Source organism: Bos javanicus, chromosome 2 (assembly GCF_032452875.1).
Source record: "Bos javanicus breed banteng chromosome 2, ARS-OSU_banteng_1.0, whole genome shotgun sequence".
Taxonomy (NCBI): domain Eukaryota; kingdom Metazoa; phylum Chordata; class Mammalia; order Artiodactyla; family Bovidae; genus Bos; species Bos javanicus.
In genome coordinates, this window is record NC_083869.1 from 133,557,038 (window position 1) to 133,575,114 (window position 18,077).

Here is an 18,077-nt window from a genome sequence, read left to right on the forward strand (position 1 = left end):
CCAGGGATCAAATTCAGGTCTCCTGCACTGCAGGCACATACTTTACCAACTGAGCTACTAGGCTAAGGTCATCGAGAGGGTTAAATTAGGTAATACCGGTAAAGTGTTCTTCAAACCAAAACTGATTTCCAATTAGCTTCCTTTTTCTTCCTCCTTGTTTTAATTGCTGATTTTTTTTTTCTCCTTTGTCTTTTTTTTTCTCCCCCTCAGAAAGTTTTCGCTTCACGAAAAGAGTTGTTGGAATACGACCTGCAGCAGAGGGAAGCGGCCACCAAGTCCTCCCGGACCTCGGTGCAGCCCACCTTCACAGCCAGCCAGTACCGCGCCTTGTCCGTGCTGGGCTGCGGCCACACGTCCTCCACCAAGTGCTACGGCTGCGCTTCGGCCGTCACGGAGCACTGTATCACCCTGCTCCGGGCCCTGGCCACCAACCCCGCCCTGCGCCACATCCTTGTCTCCCAGGGCCTCATCCGGGAGCTCTTTGACTACAACCTCCGCCGAGGCTCTGCGGCCATGCGGGAGGAGGTCCGCCAGCTCATGTGCCTCCTGACTCGGTCAGAGCCTGCGCCAGGGGCATGGGCCGGGACCCTGCAGGTGGGGCCGGGGGGCGGGGCGGTGCTGGGAGCGCTGGAGGGTGCAGGGAACTGTCCAGGGTGCAGCTGAGCGGACGGAGGAGCACGTGAAGCCCAGGTTCCCTTGTATCAATAGGCCGTGTGTTTGGCTTGTACCTGGTTGGTTCCAGGGGGTTTTCCTGAGGAAGCGGTTTTTGAGTTCCAGTGCTGGGAGAAGGGAGTGACCGGGCACTTGGACTCAGGACTCCCCCAGAAGAAGACAGCTGGGGCAGTGGAGCCTAGGGCTTCGGAGCTTAGATCTGGCTCAGAAGGACCCCGGTGTCTGATCCTCTATGCCGTGTGCCGTGGACACATTTCTCAGTGTTCTCTGAGCATAAGGTTTCCTCATCTGAGAAATAAGGATAGTAGCCAATACTGTAATGGCTTGTGGTGAGAATGGAATGACATAATTCACGTGAGCAGTGGCTCATACTTGTGGAGTCCTTAGTCCATGCTCACACAATACCCACAGCTGGATTTGCATTGTTTCCCGAGTGTGGGCGTAAGTCCTAGAACATGTTAGCTGGATGCTAAATATGATTTGCTGTACAATATATTCACTCATTTAACAAGTACTTACTGAGCATCGGCTAAATGCTAGGCTTTGTTCTGGACTCTGAGGATGCAGTGGGCGATGAAGCAGCATCCCTGCACTCGTGTGGCCTTCGCTCTAGAGCGGAGAAGGGCAGTGAGCGGATGAATGTGGCCTACAATCTAGAGGGGAGAAGGGCAGTGAGTGGATGATGGCCCCGTACAGCATCAGGAGGTCAGGTGTGAAGAGCAGTGCAGCTGGGATGGCAGCTCTGATTGCAGGCAGGGTCACTGCAGAGGACAGGGTGGGCAGGGGCGACTGCTGAGGAGGTCAGGGAGTGAGGCAGGCAGGTATGGAAGGCGTGGGCTGCATGCCGATACTAATAGCAAGTGGTGGGCAGAGAGGTGGGATGTGCCAGCCGTGTGAAGCCAGGGCTACGGGGAAGCCCGTGTGGCTGGAGTGGAGGATGCAGTGGGGACAGAGTGGAGGGGTTCAGTGAGACCAGGGCCAGGTCCCGTAGGGTCTTTAGGGCACTGCGAGGTTGGGAAGCCTGAGACTGACTTGACGCGATTCATGGTTTTTAAATTATTAATACATACATTATTACAAAGGGACACGGATGGGAAATGTGGATGCCTTGTGGGAAATGAAGCGGGGGCAGTTGGAGAAGCTAAGGAAGGAGACGGAGAGTGGACCCCTGGGTTCTGGAGACTGACGTACTGGGCGGGGTCTGGGGGCCTGGCAGCCCAGGCTGTGGAGGAACCCTGCATACCGTCTTCCCTCCATCAGCCTCTCCGCTGGGCAGCCCCTTCTCACCACACAGCAGGGTTCTGTGGGGCTCGTGAGTCGTCTTGCCCCTGGGAAGGCCGGTGGCACTAGACGTTGATTTCCTTTTACCTGGGCGCTCTCACGTGCAGAGGAGGGACACACCCAGCGGTGTAACAGGACTCTCTTCTCTGCCTCCCTAGGGACAATCCAGAGGCCACCCAGCAAATGAACGATCTGATTATTGGCAAAGTCTCCACAGCCCTGAAGGGCCACTGGGCCAACCCTGATCTGGTGAGCAGGCCGCCGTGCCCTCTGACTGCCCCCTTCTCCCTTTTCCTTCATTCCCGCGGTCCCCCCGCCGGCGTCTCGTTGTGACGACCAGGGCAGGCGCGGTGGGGGTGGGGAGAGCGGCACGTCGGCAGGGCTCACATCCCAGGAAGACCTTGCTGAGTCAGCGTCAGGCTCAGAGAGCAGAGACGGGCAACGACCGTGCTGAGGGGCTCCGTCTCCCTTCTGACGGTCCGCTTGACCACACGGGTTAGCTCTGAGTCTCTGGGCCAAAGCGTGGATGTGCGCCCTCATTCGGGACTGACCCTGCAGACCCTCCTCTGCTCACCTCTCTTCCTGTTGGCCCTCCAGGCAAGTAGCCTTCAGTATGAAATGCTGCTGTTGACAGACTCCATCTCCAAGGAGGACAGCTGCTGGGAGCTCCGCTTGCGCTGTGGTGAGTTTAGGGGATGTCTGGTTGGCGGCCGGCCAGCGAGAGGAATGCAGCTCGATGCAGGGCCCGTGAGGCCAGGAAGCTGCCCTCGGGTGGTCACACAGCGGCTGGCGAGGCACGTTTGTGACTGTGCCTCCGCCCTGCCTTCCTCTCCCAGCGCTCAGCCTTTTCCTCATGGCCGTGAACATCAAGACCCCCGTGGTGGTTGAGAACATCACCCTCATGTGCCTGCGGATCTTGCAGAAGCTGATTAAGCCACCTGCTCCCACCAGCAAGAAGAACAAGGTACGGGCCTGAGAAGGCTGTCCGGGGCAGCTCCAGCCAGCGCCCACCCTGCTCTAAGGTCTCTGCTCACCTGAGCTCGCTCTCCCTGGGGCGCCAGTGCTTCCTTGGCGGCAGTCAGCGAGATGGGTTAGGGTTTCTGAGAAGGAGAGTTTCTCAGAGGGCTCTCGAGTGACACAGGCAGGCAGAGGCAAACGCCTGCAGCAGTAGTCTGCCGTGGAGGACCGCCCCTTCCTCCAGTCCCCTCGGACAGCTCGCGGCTCCCAGGGGCTGTGGTGTTCTTCCCTACCCCGTGCCTTTGCACAGTGCTGGAAGCCCTTCCATTCCCTCGCACCGTGACTTGGGCAGGGATTGAACCTGTGTCCCCTGCGTTGGCAGGTGAATTTTCACCACCGAGCCCCCTGGGAGGCTCCTGGCCTTCGGTAGTCCTTTGTAACTGTTGTGTGTGGCTGTGCGGTGTCTCCTCTGCCTGCCATGCCCGCCTTCCCTTTGTCAGCTGCCGCTTCAGTGATCCAGTTCTCTGCCAGGCTGGCCATGAGCTCCTCCAATCCAGGGACTGTTTTATGTTTTACTAAGGTTTTTTTTGGTCCAGTACATAGCGTGGTATCTCGTGTTATAATAGCGACTCGGTAAGTCATTCTTAAATGAGTGAGTAAAGCCGAGTTTTTAGTTCTGAAGGTGGCCTAGCCGCAGATGGACTTGCTCATACTGGTGTGAGAGCGTGTGGGCCATAGTGCTTTCTCTCGGCCCTGCCAGAGGCCGCCGTCTTTGTAGTCCTGGGGCCCTTCTGATGCCTGCTTCATCCTGGTGGAGTCTCTTGGTGGGAAATGGGGTCTTCTTTGCAGGACGCTGAGCGGCAGGCACTACAGGGGAAGCTGGACAGGGAACAGTTTATGCTGTTTCCCTTTCTTGGTCTGCCTCGACCATCCTCAGAAAAGACCCCCCTTTCTTCGCTTTGATGAAGGCTTTCTTCCCCTCAGAGCACATTCTCAGCAAATGAAAATCGGCTCTTGATTGAAAAGAGGAACTTCATCCCCACATAACTGTCCTTTTTCCCACAGCGTGAGGTCACAGATTCCCACCTGAGAGGGCTCTTAGCCTCTGAGCACTGAAGCCTCACATTTGGCTGAGTTTTAGCCTAGAGAGAGCAGCAGGTCTCAGAGTCTGGCTCATGGATCTGTGGGTGTTCCCAGGACGACTGGGATATCTGCGAGGCCGACATTATTTCCGTAATTACCTGGGACACGACTGGGAATCTGTGAGGCCGACGTTATTTCCGTAATTACCCTGAGATTTGTGGGTGTTCCCAGGACGACTGGGATATCTGCGAGGCCGACGTCATTTCTGTAATCACCTGGGCCACGATCTGCCCTTTTCTTCTTTGTGCCACTTGTGCAGATGGCACACAGTCAGTGATGCGAGACCGACCGGGCCTCCGCACCACAAGCCACACCCCTCACTTGCAGCTTCACCCAGGAGCGTCCCGGGTGAAGCCCTGCAGAGGAGTTTAGTAAATCAGTCGTCTCACTGTTCGGGGAGACAGTACGGGAGGGAGGCGCACCGCAGGGCGGAGGCCGCCGGGGGAAGCGCTGGGGGCGGCTGAACCAGCTGCTGTTTTCACGGAGCCTCATCTGTGCTTGAAAGGAGGGCTAGTGAGCCAATTGTGGTTCTTCAGAATCAGGTGTTTGGCAGATTTTCTTGAAAAGTGAACAAAACGAGCCTGTCACTTAAAGAGGAATGGGGTCTGTGCGTGAACCAGTATTTTCCAGCTGACCAGTGCATGTTCATGTGTGAGTAAAAGATGAATTTTAGTGCAATGGAATAAGAAATGTTTTTTGATTGGTTTCGGATTCCACATTACAACCAATCTTTAAGAACCTGTAATCCGTTGAATTTTGGTTTAGTATTAATGTAAAATCCACGATTAATTGAAAAAGCTATTAAAATATTTTTTCTTTCCAACTATATACATCTGAGTGCTTCAACAAAACAACGTATTGCAACAGTTTGAACTTAGAAGCAGTATAAGAATCTAGCTGTCTTATTAAGGTAGCCATTAAACAATTTAAAAAATGTATAGCAGTATAGCTCCTTTGTCTAGTTTATTTTTGTTTTGGGAAATAAAAAATGCTGTTTAGGTTGACAGATAATGTATTTGTTTTTATTTGTAAGTGAGTTAATATTTTAGGAATTGCTAAACTTTAATTTTTAATAGATCTGTATCGATGGGTAGAGCTACATCATACACAAGAACTCTTTGGAGTCAGTACTTTTCAAGAGTGTAATGGGGTCCTGTGGCTGAAAAGTTTGAGAATTGCTGGTTTAGAATCCTACTGGGGGCTCCCCTATGCAGGCCACTTGGGATTAGTAATGGTTCTGTAAATTTTAGAGGCTGTTTAGTGACCCCTTGAAGATTTATGTTTGGGGAAACTACAGATCAGCCTTGGGATAGGAATTAGTGTATGTAGCTGTAGGAGTGTCTGTAGGAAGCCAGTCACACCTCATCCTGCACAGGCAGCGCCAGTGACCCTCAGCTCAGCGTGGTGCTGCTCCTGCTGAGTTGAATCGAATGCTTGAAAGGAGCGCAGACGGGGCGTAGGAGATGTGAGCGCTGGCCTTCCGGCCTTGCCTGTGCGCCGGGGCGTAGGAGATGTGAGCGTTGGCCTTCCGGCCTTGCCTGTGCGCTCGTTCCCGGGGCAGCCCCACTGTGCTGCAGTGGCAGCTCGGGCGTGCCCGGGCCCGCTCACCCGTCCGCCTTCCTCCTGCAGGATGTCCCTGTCGAGGCCCTCACCACCGTGAGGCCATACTGCAACGAGATCCACGCCCAGGCCCAGCTCTGGCTCAAGAGGGACCCCAAGGCATCCTATGACGCCTGGAAGAAGTGTCTTCCCATCCGAGGTGTGTGTGTGTCTTTCGGGACTTGAGAAGCGGGCCCTCCCTGCCCCGGCTGACTGCCCCACCGTCTCCCCCTTACCTCTCCCTGCACCCCTCTGCCTGCCAGGGGTCGATGGCAACGGGAAGTCTCCCAGCAAGGCGGAGCTCCGCCACCTCTACTTGACCGAGAAGTACGTGTGGCGGTGGAAGCAGTTCCTGAGTCGGCGGGGGAAACGGACCTCCCCGCTGGACCTCAAGCTGGGCCACAACAACTGGCTGCGGCAGGTGAGAGCCGGCCGTCTCCCGGGCTCCTCTGGCCGCTGGCCCCAGGTCCCAGGCGGGGCGTCTCCGATCCTCACTGCGTGTCTCCTCTGCTTTCTCTTTGTTAATCTTGCTTCCTTTCTAATAGGTGGAGGCTCTCGGTTGGAGCCGCCCGCGTGGTGGGTGGGCCACATCAGAACTCCTTCTGCCCTTTGATCAAGCTCGTGCTCTCTGCTCTCCTCCCTGACCACTGAGCAGGACGGAGCCTCCGCGCCTGCACTGCTTTTACCGTCCACCTTTCATGTCTTCTGTCCTTTTCCTTTTTCCAGCTAATGCTTTTAAAGATTAGAGCAATGATATTTTAGAGAATTCATTTGTCCGTTGGTTATAACGTGAGCACTTGGTCTACATTTAACATAAGTGCTCAGCCTGTCGTTACTGTTCAGTTGCTAAGTTGTGTCCAACTCTTTGGGACACCGTGGACTGCAGCACGCCAGGCCTCCCTGTCCTTCCCTATCTCCCAGAGTTTGCTCAAACCCGTGTCCATTGAGTCGGTGATGCCATCCAACCATCTCATCTTCTGTCGTCCCCTTCTCCTCCTGCCCCCAATCCCTCCCAGCATCAGGGTCTTTTCCAGTGAGTCAGCTCTTCACATCAGGTGGCCAAAGTATTGGAGCTTCAGTATCAGTCCTTCCTCTGAATATTTAGGGTTAGTTTCCTTTAGGATTGACTGGTTTGATCTTGCTGTCCAAGGTAGCTGTCTCCAAAATAGAATCATAGACGTCTTTGCTAAGGAGAACACCCGCCTGTCTTTTTTCCTGGTTCTGTATGTCCTCCAAAGTACTTGTTGGAGAAAAGCTCCATGAAGATGGGACTCTTAGCCTTTTTGCCCACCTGTAGCAGCTGGATCTTGAGTTAGCTGGTGATTTTTCCTTTACCCTTTTGCTCGTGAGGAGCTCAGAGCATTTCCCCTCGATGGGTGGCGGTGGACTGTGCCTGGCAGGGCCGGATGAGAGGCTGTCCGCTGAGCCAGGCGCTTCTCCCCACCCCCTGCAGGTACTCTTTACTCCGGCCACGCAGGCTGCACGGCAGGCGGCCTGCACCATTGTGGAGGCGCTGGCCACCATCCCCAGCCGCAAGCAGCAGGTCCTGGACCTCCTCACCAGGTACCATCTGAGAGCGGGGTGGGCAGGGTGGCGGGACTTCATCCAGGGAGCCCTCCCGCTCTCCCGGGGGAGTCCTCAGACCAGGGCGACGGGAGGCACGCCTGTGCTGTAGCCACCTCGCTCCTTGTGGAAGACCACAGAAACCAGGAAGCGCTGAGCAGCCGCGTGCAGTGGTTATAATAGCAGTGGTGGTGGTCACAGAGTCGGCAGCTAATGTCTTGAGGTCTTACAGAGCTTACAAAAACTTGGCATGCATTATCTCATTTAATGTTCACCTGGGCTTTCAGTGCTTAGTTAACTTGTCCCCAGGAAGGCAAGGTTTCAGTCCAGGCAGTCTAATTCCAAAGTTATTGGCCACTGGACTCTGGTAAACTCGCCTTGTGAGCGATTCAGTCACAACACTCTCTCTCTGCCCCAGTAACCACCATTCACGTATTGGTGCTTTATTGTCCAAATGTGTACAGTGTGAGGCAATGCATTACCTGCTGGGTGCTCTCGAGCTTTTCCCAGGTCTGAGGAGTTCCCAAGTGGGGGTCTGGGGTGTTCTCAGCCCTGGTCCTCCGCAGCGAGGCAGGGGGAGTGGAGGACCGCAGAGGGGCAGGGCCGGGGGCCGTCGGGGCTGTGGGGCGGTGTGGGCTCGCTGTCATTGCCCGGCTCTGCGGCAGTTACCTGGACGAGCTGAGTGTTGCTGGCGAGTGTGCCGCCGAGTACCTGGCTCTCTACCAGAAGCTCATCACTTCAGCTCACTGGAAAGTCTACCTGGCAGCCCGAGGAGTCCTGCCCTACGTGGGCAACCTCATCACCAAGGTATGTCGTCCCGGCCCAGCCTAGGGGAGCCCCTTTGCCGAGCCCCGCTCTCCTTGTTCTCTTTCTCTAGATAAACTTTGTGGTGGTCTTTTGCGCCAGGAAGAAATATTTGTTCAAAATGCAGGCATACCTCGCTTTATTGTGCTTTTCTTTAAAAATAAAGGTTGTGGCAACCCTGTGTCAAGTAAGCCATTTTTCCAACAGCGTTATTTAAGTAAAGTGTATATACATTGTTTTCTAGACATAATGCTGCTGTACACTTACTGATTTAAACTAGAGTGTGGACATAAGTTCTACATTCATGGGAAAAAATGGATTTGTGTGGCTCGCTTTATTGCCATGACCACTTTATTACAGCGCTCTGAAACTGAGCCTGCAGTACTCCTGAAGTCTGCCGGGGGGCACTTCCGTGACTTCACTGTGTTCCTCATGAGGGTATAGCAGTCTGTTGGGGACATTTAAACTGTCCTCCATTTCTAAGCAGTCCCTTAACGTCTTTATAGCTCTCCTTGGCTTCTTAGAAAAGAGTTCTGCAAGGGTTCAGGGTGAGAGAGCATTCCTGGGCCAGTGGGGGAGCTGACCGGTGTCGCTGGCGGTGCCGTCACACTGACCTCGCTTGTCTTCCTGTTTAGGAAATAGCCCGCTTGCTGGCCCTGGAGGAGGCCACCCTGAGCACCGATCTGCAGCAGGGCTATGCCCTCAAGAGTCTCACAGGTAGAGGGAGCCTCCTGGGCCTTCCATTGGACACCCTGGGGATAGTTTGGGGGCTGCCCTTTGGCTCCCTGGGTGCTGAGGCTGACCTCCTCTCTCGTGCTGACCACACCGCGCTTTTTAAGCTCTGTGTGCGTTCCCCTGAGGACGGGTTTACGTCGTCTTTGAGCACCTGTTGTCTGTTGACCAGTTCACGTCATGGAGCACGTGCTCCATGTCAGGCACAAACGTGGCGTTTCCTGCTTTTGAGTTGCTCGTCGTCTTTTGAAAACATGGACCTTCTTTGTTTACTTCTCGTTCTGAACTCGTGCAACTTTCTCCTGTCCCCACAGGCCTACTTTCCTCCTTTGTGGAGGTGGAGTCCATCAAAAGGCACTTTAAGAGCCGCTTGGTGGGTACCGTGCTGAACGGGTACCTGTGCTTGCGGAAGCTGGTGGTGCAGAGGACCAAGCTGATCGATGAGACGCAGGACATGCTGCTGGAGATGCTGGAGGACATGACCACAGGTAGCCCCGGCCAGCGGCCCGCAGCCTACAGGCCTGTGTCCCTTCTGGCTCCACTTAGGTGCATGGTCTGAGTTCCCCGGTTCCTTAGACCCAGATCATGGGCAGCAAACATCTCCTCACGTTTGAGTAAAGGAGAAGACATTTCTGTCAAGACTGTTGGTGCTTAGAGTTGTAAAATTCCAGATCTGGCCTCAGTAAATTTGGACTTGTTTTTTTAAAATATTTTACTTATTTATTTTTGACTGTGCTGGTTCTTTGTTAGTGCACACAGGCTTCAGTAGTTGGGGCACACGGGCTAAGCCCTGTGGCATGTGGAGTCTTCCAGACCAGGGATTGAACCCTTGACCCCTGCCCTGTCCGTCAGATTCTTAACCACTGGACTACCAGGAAGGTCCTGGACTTTCTGTGTTGAGCTCACAGGGCAGGAAGAGGTCAAGAGTTCTCAGACTGGTGTCCTTCATTGGTTCTAGAAGATTCTCAGCCATTGTGGCGTCAGTTGCCTCTATTCTCTTCTCGCTCCTTGTCCCCGTGGGACTCCACCTCTCACTGTCCTCCGTGTCTCCACCTCCCTCTTTCATAGTGTCCGTCTCATTGTATCTTTATGTTGATTTTGGATAATTTCTTCCATCCTTTATTTTTCTTCACTCTGTGTTATCTGTTTAATATACCCATCAAATTCTTGCAATTTTATGTAGATTTTATCGTCTCTAGTCTTTTGCAGACATTTTCTGTCCCTTTTATTGTCTTTCAACATAACAAACTTATTTCTGTATCTGCTAATTCTAAAACTTAAACTATCTATTAATCTGCTTCTGTTGTTGTTCTGGCTCTTGCCTTTGGTGCTTTGCTTTAAATCTTGCATTTCATGTTTTTTTGTTTTTTGGTACTGCGAGCTTGTGTTTTGGGAGTTTTTTTGTGGAAGCTCTTCGGGACCTGAGTCAAAGATGGGTTTTTCTGGAGATGATTTGTAGCTGTCTCTGTGAAGCAGCTCAGGGCATGGCCATCCCAGGGCCACCTTCAACAGAGTTCTGAACTTAGAGTTTTCAGCTCTCCTAGGTAGTTTGAGCCACAGACCTCTGTGAGGGACAGCTTGTTATGAGTGCTCAGAGGAGATTTTTCTTCCCCTCTGTTCAGTGCTACATTTTAAGGGGAGACAGTGTGCTTTCATTGATTTGCTTGGGGGAAAGGAATAGTTGTTTTTAATTGATGCTTATACCAAAGAGGACTTCCCAGGTGGCATAGTGGTAAAGAATCTGCCTGCCATTGCAGGAGATGCGGGTTCCATCCTTGGCTCGAAAAGATGCCCTGGATTGGGGTGTTCTTGCCTGGAAAATCCCATGGACAGGGGAGCCTGGTAGGGCTATACTCCGTGGGGTCACAGAGAGTCAGGCGTGACTGAACATACCATACCTATACCAAGGATGTAACTCTTGGGGGTACCAGATTTGTGTGTGTGTGCAAGTGGTGGTTCCTGCCAGATTCTCTCTCTTGGGATATTTGGGGCTTTGTATCCAGCTCTCAAATCCTGGCAGGTTTTGGAAACCAAAGCTCATGGCAGAAAATCGCCGGAGTGCTCTGCTGACCCCCCTGGAGTCCTGCTTTCCCAACCTTGGAGCTCTGGCTTTCTTTGCTGGTGTAGCAGTCCACTGATACTTTTTTCCCCACTATTTTAAATCGTTTTTAAGTAAAGGAGTGGAAAGTAGGTCAGGGGAGGTAGTCTGCTTTATTGCCAGATGGGGACGTCCTTCTGGTGCCATTTTTAGCTGCCATGCTGAGCTGGTTTGTGACCTTGTCAGCTGGACCCTTTGCAGGAATGTATGGCTTGAAGTTATCTGTTGGCTTCTGGAGGACCGTCTACCTAATTTGAAACTGAAAACTGTAGCTTCCTTTTGCTTTGACAGAGTGCAGTTAGGATCACTGTTTCACGTTCTTGAGTACCTATTTTGGGCAAGAGGATGCAAGATTATAATTCCCAGAGGGAGGGAGACATGTGCACAGCCAAGTGTGGTGCTCTGTGTCGCCTTGGGTGTGAAGGCCTTCAGATGGAATGAGGTCTCCGTGTAAGAATCCATCAGCTTCAGGTTTCCAGTTGAAATATTGATGTTGCCACGTAGGATATTATAGACTCACCAGGCAGAGAGGATCTGCCGGTGATGAGTCTCATCTCAGCTTCTGTGTGTGCAGCTCCTTCCTGACTGACTTGGCCACATTGACTTCCGGCAGGTACAGAATCCGAAACCAAGGCCTTTATGGCCGTGTGCATTGAGACAGCCAAGCGCTACAATCTGGACGACTCCCGGACCCCTGTCTTCATCTTCGAGAGGCTCTGCAGCATCATCTACCCCGTGAGCACAAGCTGTGGTGACTCATCGTAGTCGTGGGTCATCATCCCAGCGGTGGCCCGTTCAGTCTATGTTTTAGGAATCTCCACACGTAAAGCAGAAGCAACCTCATGAGTTTCCCATTCCTAATGACGGGAAGAAACCTAAAACCCTTCCTTGTCCCATTTCCTAGATTGAAAGTCAAAATCAATCTTTTTCTTTTGAGCCAGGTCTCACCTCCCGTTACCCAAATCCTGGTGTTTGTCAGTCCACGATCCTGTGAAAGAAGCAGCCCTGAGCAGGCAGATGGACCTTTTCACTCTCTTGCTTTTTTCCCTGCCCGCATTTTGTGCACACATGCACGCATGAAGGTGTATCTGTAGCCTGAACTGCATAGATCCCCTTCTGTTACTGAGGAAGGGTGGAGAGCATCAGTCTCATCAGTTAACGATGAGAGACCCCTGAGTATCATGTGATACACAGAAGACCGTTTTCTTGACCAGAGGGCCACCAGTCACAGAGTCATCTGGCCCCGGACTGGTTAGCGTCACGTGGGACGAGCAGGAGGGGAGCCCCTCTCCCCTCATGTCAGTGATCCAGCTTTCATGGGGCACTCCTCATCTGCTTATTTGGTTAGGCTTTCTCCTAACCCACCCTTGAGTTTCAGAGAAGATGCCTGCTCTTTAAGGCTATTTGAGTTATATTTGGGGTTTTTGAATCACCTCTGAGCTTCCTTTAGTCTTTAAGTGTATAAGGGGCTGGATGAGTCTGGTGTGTCTCCCTGAGTGTCCGTGAACAAGGCAGTGTGGTCTGAATGTGAGCAGTCTCTGCACACGTACTCATGCCATCCCTCTGCTTCCTTCTCTCTGTCCTTCAGGAAGAGAATGAAGTCACTGAGTTCTTTGTGACCCTGGAGAAGGATCCCCAGCAGGAAGACTTCTTACAGGGCAGAATGCCTGGGAACCCATATAGCAGCAACGAGCCAGGCATCGGGCCCCTCATGCGGGACATAAAGAACAAGATCTGCCAGGACTGTGACTTGGTGGCTCTGCTGGAGGATGACAGCGGGATGGAGGTAATGAGTGTAGCACAGCCCTGCCGGGGTTAGGCTTCCTGTCCCGTAGGGGCTGGTCCATCCTGGGCATCTTTCAACGCAGCTCCATGATTCCCGCCTGCCTGCCTCACCTGCCACAGGGTCTGCCCCCTGCCTGGCATGTGGTAATAAGCAGATGGCTGTAGCTTGTCAGGGCACAGGCTTTCGTTGTTCTTGTTGCTGTGGCAGAGGCCTCCAGTGATTCCGGGTTAATCAAGCTCCCTGCTACTGCTAAGTCGCTGCAGTTGTGTCCGACTCTTTGCGACCCCACAGACAGCAGCCCAGAAGGCTGCCCTGTCCCTGGGATTCTCCAGGCAAGAACACTGAAGTGGGTTGCCATTTCCTTCTCCAGTGATTGAAAGTGAAAAGTAAAAGTGAAGTCTCTCAGTCATGTCTGACTCTTAGCGACCCCATGGACCGCAGCCCACCAGGCTCCTCTGTCCTTGGGACTTTCCAGGCAAGAGTACTGGAGTGGGGTGCCATTAGCCCTGGTGCAGGTTTCTGGCCCTGTATCTGGTACCTTCTGGCAGACAACGCTAGGATCTGCTGTTACCATATACATGGTGAAAAACGCGTTGGGTGAAACAGAGAAAACTGCCCTTTTTGGTGCTAAGCTGAAACGGACTTGGAATAGAAGGTACCCAGCAGGGCTTTTAAACCTGGGAGTCCATGGTTTGGGTTAAAGCTATTTGGAACCCCTGAAATTGTGCACAAAATTCTGTGTGATGTTCACACACGTGCATTTTTTAGAGAGGGAGAGTCAGTAGGTCTGTAATGCATAGACAATATGCGGTAAAGCACCCTTTGATCGTAAAATGTGCTTGCGTGATGATTCTTTGGAGTAACAGCCTCATCTTCTTTTCCCCTCAGCTTCTAGTGAACAATAAAATCATTAGTTTGGACCTCCCCGTGGCTGAGGTTTACAAGAAGGTCTGGTGTACCACAAATGAGGTACGTGCTTATTTTCTTGCCTGAGGTGTGGGTTGACTTCCAGACTTGTTAGCGATCGCGTGCCCAGCTTGTAGTAGCACTGAAGGATCTGAACTTCCTGGTCGTGTTAGCGTGGGAAAAGCCGTCGCCTTGCCCTCCTCCTGGGGCCGCTGCCTGGGGAAGGGCAGGGAGCTGCAGGAAGGGGTGAGCAGCCTGGCTTCGCAGCCAGGCGGCCAGCAGAGTGAGGAAGCCCTGTGGTGGGGGGCACCTGCCGTTGGGTTCCCTTTCCATGTGGGCACCGAGGTTGATTCTCAGCTTTCGATGGACTTGCTCACCTTTCAGAACATGTTTCAGCGTGGTGTCGAGGAGCATAGTTTCTGTTTTACCAGGAACTGAGACTCGAAAGGCAGTTGTTGTGAAGGAGTGAGAATGGGAAATGAAGGGAGCACAGCGCGTTGGCCCTTCCGGCCCCTCGGTTCTGTCTGTCCTGTCGGAACAGTCAGACGGTCCTCTTCCCCACTCCCGCCTCTTTTCTTGGTCTCATCTCTATTTCCTGTCTCGCTCCTCTTCTTTTCTTTCTTCTCTTTTCTTCTCTTAGGGGGATATTTAATAAATGAATCATGTAATTGAATTACAGCAAACTAGTGTGCCAGTGAAGTACAGTGAATTTTTCCTGTCCTTAGTCCTGAATATTTCTGTAGAGTCTATGAAGCTAAATCGGTAGTACTAACGGTACACTTGGGCCTTCCACTTGATACATACTTGGCTTTTCTCTCTTCTGTTCTCCCACTGTGCTGGGGGTCCTGGTCATTGTGTACTGCTGGTCCACCGCCCACTGGGTTGATGCAGCACAGGTAAATACACAGAAGACTGCTCCATCCGCCGCATCACACCGTGACACGTCAGCCTCAAAGCAGAATGCGACAGGTGTAGGCCCTGGCGCACCTAAAAGTTAAGACCAAGCTTCTACGGGCACGCTCCTAAATGGTGTATAGGACTCAAAGAATGCACATGGGCAGCCTCCCATTTTGAACCAGGAGGCAAGAAGTTGGGGATCATTTGTTTCTCATATTAATGCTTCATCCACCAAGGGTTTTTTGTGGCGAAGTCCAGAGTTGGGAGCATGCTTTTTATCCTGGCTTTCATCAGTTTCTTTTCTTACTTTATCCCTTATTTCCCTGATAAATAGCCCACCTCTTCAGCTGCTGACCAGGGCCTGTTTCACGTGTTTCTCTCTCTTTCTGTCCATGGTCTGTGGCTGTTCCCTCTCTTAGTTCTCACTGGGCTTCCACAGCTAGAAATGCTCTGAGACCTGGCCCGACAAGTTCTTTCCCTCCAAGATTTTCTCTCCTGAGGCTGAGCATGGCTTAGCGGCAGGCAGCGTGGACCAGTGTGGTACCTGCTCGCCCTTAATTTCCTGGAGTGTGACTTCAGTCCCCCATTTCTCACCTCCAAAATGAGGGTAATTCCTAAGAGCGTATAGGCTGGAGTGCCTACTCAGTACCTGGCGGATAGTGAAGTCTCATGATCCCTCAGTTCAGGAAGGTTGCTGTAATCTTGTAATTCATGACTTATTTCCAATCATTCTATTAAGTTGTAGGTTTTAGCTTGAGATTTGGATGAATCCAGCCCTTGTTGTGTGGTTATATGAAGGTCTCAGGATCTCCATAGGCAAAGATGGATGTATTATGTTTTCTTGTTTTGATTTCTGAGACTTGAGTCAAAGCGTTTTGATATTATTGACTTCCTTTGACCTGATTCTTTGAGTAGTGGTCCCTGTTGATCAGAGAGATTTTATAATTCTGAAGGAGGCACAGGCTTGGAATTAGTACCTGGCTTATAGCTGAATAACTTTGAACAAGCTGTGTAACCTTGTGTAAAAGGATAACATTAAGTGCCTAATTAGTGTAGGGCTTGCGTGGGTGTCTACTGGCTAAGCGGCTTCAGTCATGCCCAGTTCTTTGTGAACCTATGGATTGCAGCCTGCCAGACTCCCACGTCCGTGGGATTCTCCAGACAAGAATACTGGAGTGGGTTGCCATGCCCTTCTCCAGGGGATCTTCCTGACCCAGGGATTGAACCCTGTCTTTTATGTCTCCTGCTTTGGTAGGCGGGTTCTTCACCACTGGCACCACCCGGGAAGCCTTAGCATAGGGCTTCAGTTCAGTTCAGTTCAGTCGCTCAGTCGTGTCCGACTCTTTGCGACCCCATGAGTCACAGCACGCCAGGCTTCCCTGTCCATCACCAACTCTCCCAAAGTTCACTCAGACTCACGTCCATCGAGTCAGTGATGCCATCCAGCCATCTCATCCTCTGTCGTCCCCTTCTCCTCCTATCCCCAATCCCTCCCAGCATCAGAGTCGTTTCCAATGAGTCAACTCTTCGCATGAGGTGGCCAAAGTACTGGAATTTCAGCTTTAGCATCATTCCTTCCAAAGAAATCCCAGGGCTGATCTCCTTCAGAATGGACTGGTTGGACCTCCTTGCAGTCCAGGGGACTCTCAAGAGTCTTCTCCAAACCACAGTTCAAAAGCATCAATTCTTCGGCACTCAGCCTTCTTCACAGTCCAACTCTCACATCCATACATGACCACAGGAAAAACCATAGCCTTGACTAGATGGACCTTTGTTGGCAAAGTAGTGTCTCTGCTTTTCAATATGCTATCTAGGTTGGTTATAATTTTCCTTCCAAGGAGTAAGCGTCTTTTAATTTCATGGCTGCAGTCACCATCTGCAGTGATTTTGGAGCCAAAAAATATGTAAAAGTCTGACACTGTTTCCACTGTTTCCCATCTATTTCCCATGAAGTGATGGGACCAGATGCCATGATCTTCGTTTTCTCAATGTTGAGCTTTAAGCCAACTTTTTCACTCTCTTTCACTTTCATCAAGAGACTTTTTAGTTCCTCTTCACTTTCTGCCATTAGGGTGTGCCGTCTGCATATCTGAGGTTATTGATATTTCTCCTGGCAATCTTGATTCCAGCTTGTGCTTCTTCCAGCCCAGCATTTTTCATGATGTACTCTGCATATAAGTTAAATAAGCAGGGTGACAATATACAGCCTTGATGTACTTTTTCCTATATTGGAACCAGTCTGTTGTTCCATGTCCAGTTCTAACTGTTGCTTCCTGACCTGCATATAGGTTTCTGAAGAGGCAGGTCAAGTGGTCTGGTATTCCCATCTCTTTCAGAATTTTCCACAGTTGATTGTGATCCACACAGTCAAAGGCTTTGGCGTAGTCAATAAAGCAGAAATAGATGTTTTTCTGGGGCTTAGCACAGAGTAAGACAATAAATCACGGTTGTTAATGGCTGTTATATGTATTTAATGAAACTAAATGAAGTAGTGTCTATAAAGTGCTTCACACAATTCTGGGCCTATGGTAGACCCTACATAAAATGAGCTTCCTTTCCCCTAAGTGAGTTGTAGGGCATTTGGATTCTATATTCTGTGGTTAAGACCTCGCGAAGAATAGAAGTTGTCTACACTGCTGAAGTGTTCGTTGAATTAAGCAGACCAGGTGTCGGGTCCTTTGCATTTTCTGGACCCGTTTACAAGTCTTTCTCCAACCTCCTCCCCTTAGGGAGAGCCCATGAGGATTGTTTATCGGATGCGGGGGCTGCTGGGGGATGCCACCGAGGAGTTTATTGAGTCCCTGGACTCCACCACAGGTACAGCCTTCCACAGACGTCTGAGGTTTGGGACCGGTGGCGGTTCACGTTTTGAGGCTTCAGAGGTGTTCGGGGCAGGTACTCTAGGAATTCTCTTCAGAAGTGGGGGCATTGTTTCTTCTCTGAGGAGAAATACAGTCATTTACAGCCTCGTTTGGATACCTCTGGTATTGAGGGTGGGTGGGAACTTAGGGAGGAAATGAAATTAGCACCAAACAAGCTCAGGTTTATTTATTTAGGGCTTTTTTTTTAAAGATGGTTGTAGTGCTTATTTTCACGTATTTGAATAAGCAATTTTAATTAACTTGAAATTTGAAAAAGAGCTGTCAGGAGCAAGACAGTGTAGTTTAATACCCACTATTGACCCCCTTTATTGGAAAAGAGAAGAGCTGTCAGCCTGGATGAGGGCTGTGCTTTATTCTGGGCTTCACTTCCGTTTTCACTTGGCTTCCCTTCTGTGTCAGATGAAGAAGAGGATGAAGAAGAAGTGTACAAGATGGCTGGTGTGATGGCCCAGTGTGGGGGCCTGGAGTGCATGCTTAACAGGCTGGCAGGGATCAAAGATTTCAAGCAGGGACGCCATCTTCTAACGGTGAGTCGGAGGCAGCAAGACGGGAGCAGCCCTCCTCTTCTGGAGGGGCCCCTGCGAACGGCCCGGCCGCTGCCATTAAGCCCTAGGGGGCAGCATGGCGCTGTGGAGCGCTGCACGCCAGGGACCCACCTGACCGTTGCCCTGGCCCTCCATACCTCAGGCTCCCTCCCCCAGTGCTCTCTTCCCGACCACTCCCCCCCCCGAACACCAGTGTGATAGCAAGCCTCTGC

General features: G+C 51.6%; 1 protein-coding gene across 5 annotated transcripts in view; it reads left to right on the top strand.

Moving 5' to 3' along the window:
* Positions 1-18,077, top strand: part of UBR4 (ubiquitin protein ligase E3 component n-recognin 4) — a 136,845-nt gene that overhangs the window by 98,249 nt on the left and 20,519 nt on the right. For all 5 annotated transcript variants that reach the window (XM_061395037.1, XM_061395067.1, XM_061395058.1 and 2 more), the window contains 15 exons: positions 211-554; positions 2,112-2,202; positions 2,551-2,635; positions 2,790-2,917; positions 5,683-5,812; positions 5,916-6,073; positions 7,106-7,215; positions 7,881-8,022; positions 8,655-8,736; positions 9,066-9,239; positions 11,463-11,584; positions 12,438-12,635; positions 13,524-13,604; positions 17,168-17,255; positions 17,720-17,847. In XM_061395037.1, the coding sequence (XP_061251021.1) occupies positions 211-554; positions 2,112-2,202; positions 2,551-2,635; positions 2,790-2,917; positions 5,683-5,812; positions 5,916-6,073; positions 7,106-7,215; positions 7,881-8,022; positions 8,655-8,736; positions 9,066-9,239; positions 11,463-11,584; positions 12,438-12,635; positions 13,524-13,604; positions 17,168-17,255; positions 17,720-17,847 (2,061 nt within the window). The remainder of the gene's footprint in view (positions 1-210; positions 555-2,111; positions 2,203-2,550; positions 2,636-2,789; positions 2,918-5,682; positions 5,813-5,915; positions 6,074-7,105; positions 7,216-7,880; positions 8,023-8,654; positions 8,737-9,065; positions 9,240-11,462; positions 11,585-12,437; positions 12,636-13,523; positions 13,605-17,167; positions 17,256-17,719; positions 17,848-18,077) is intronic.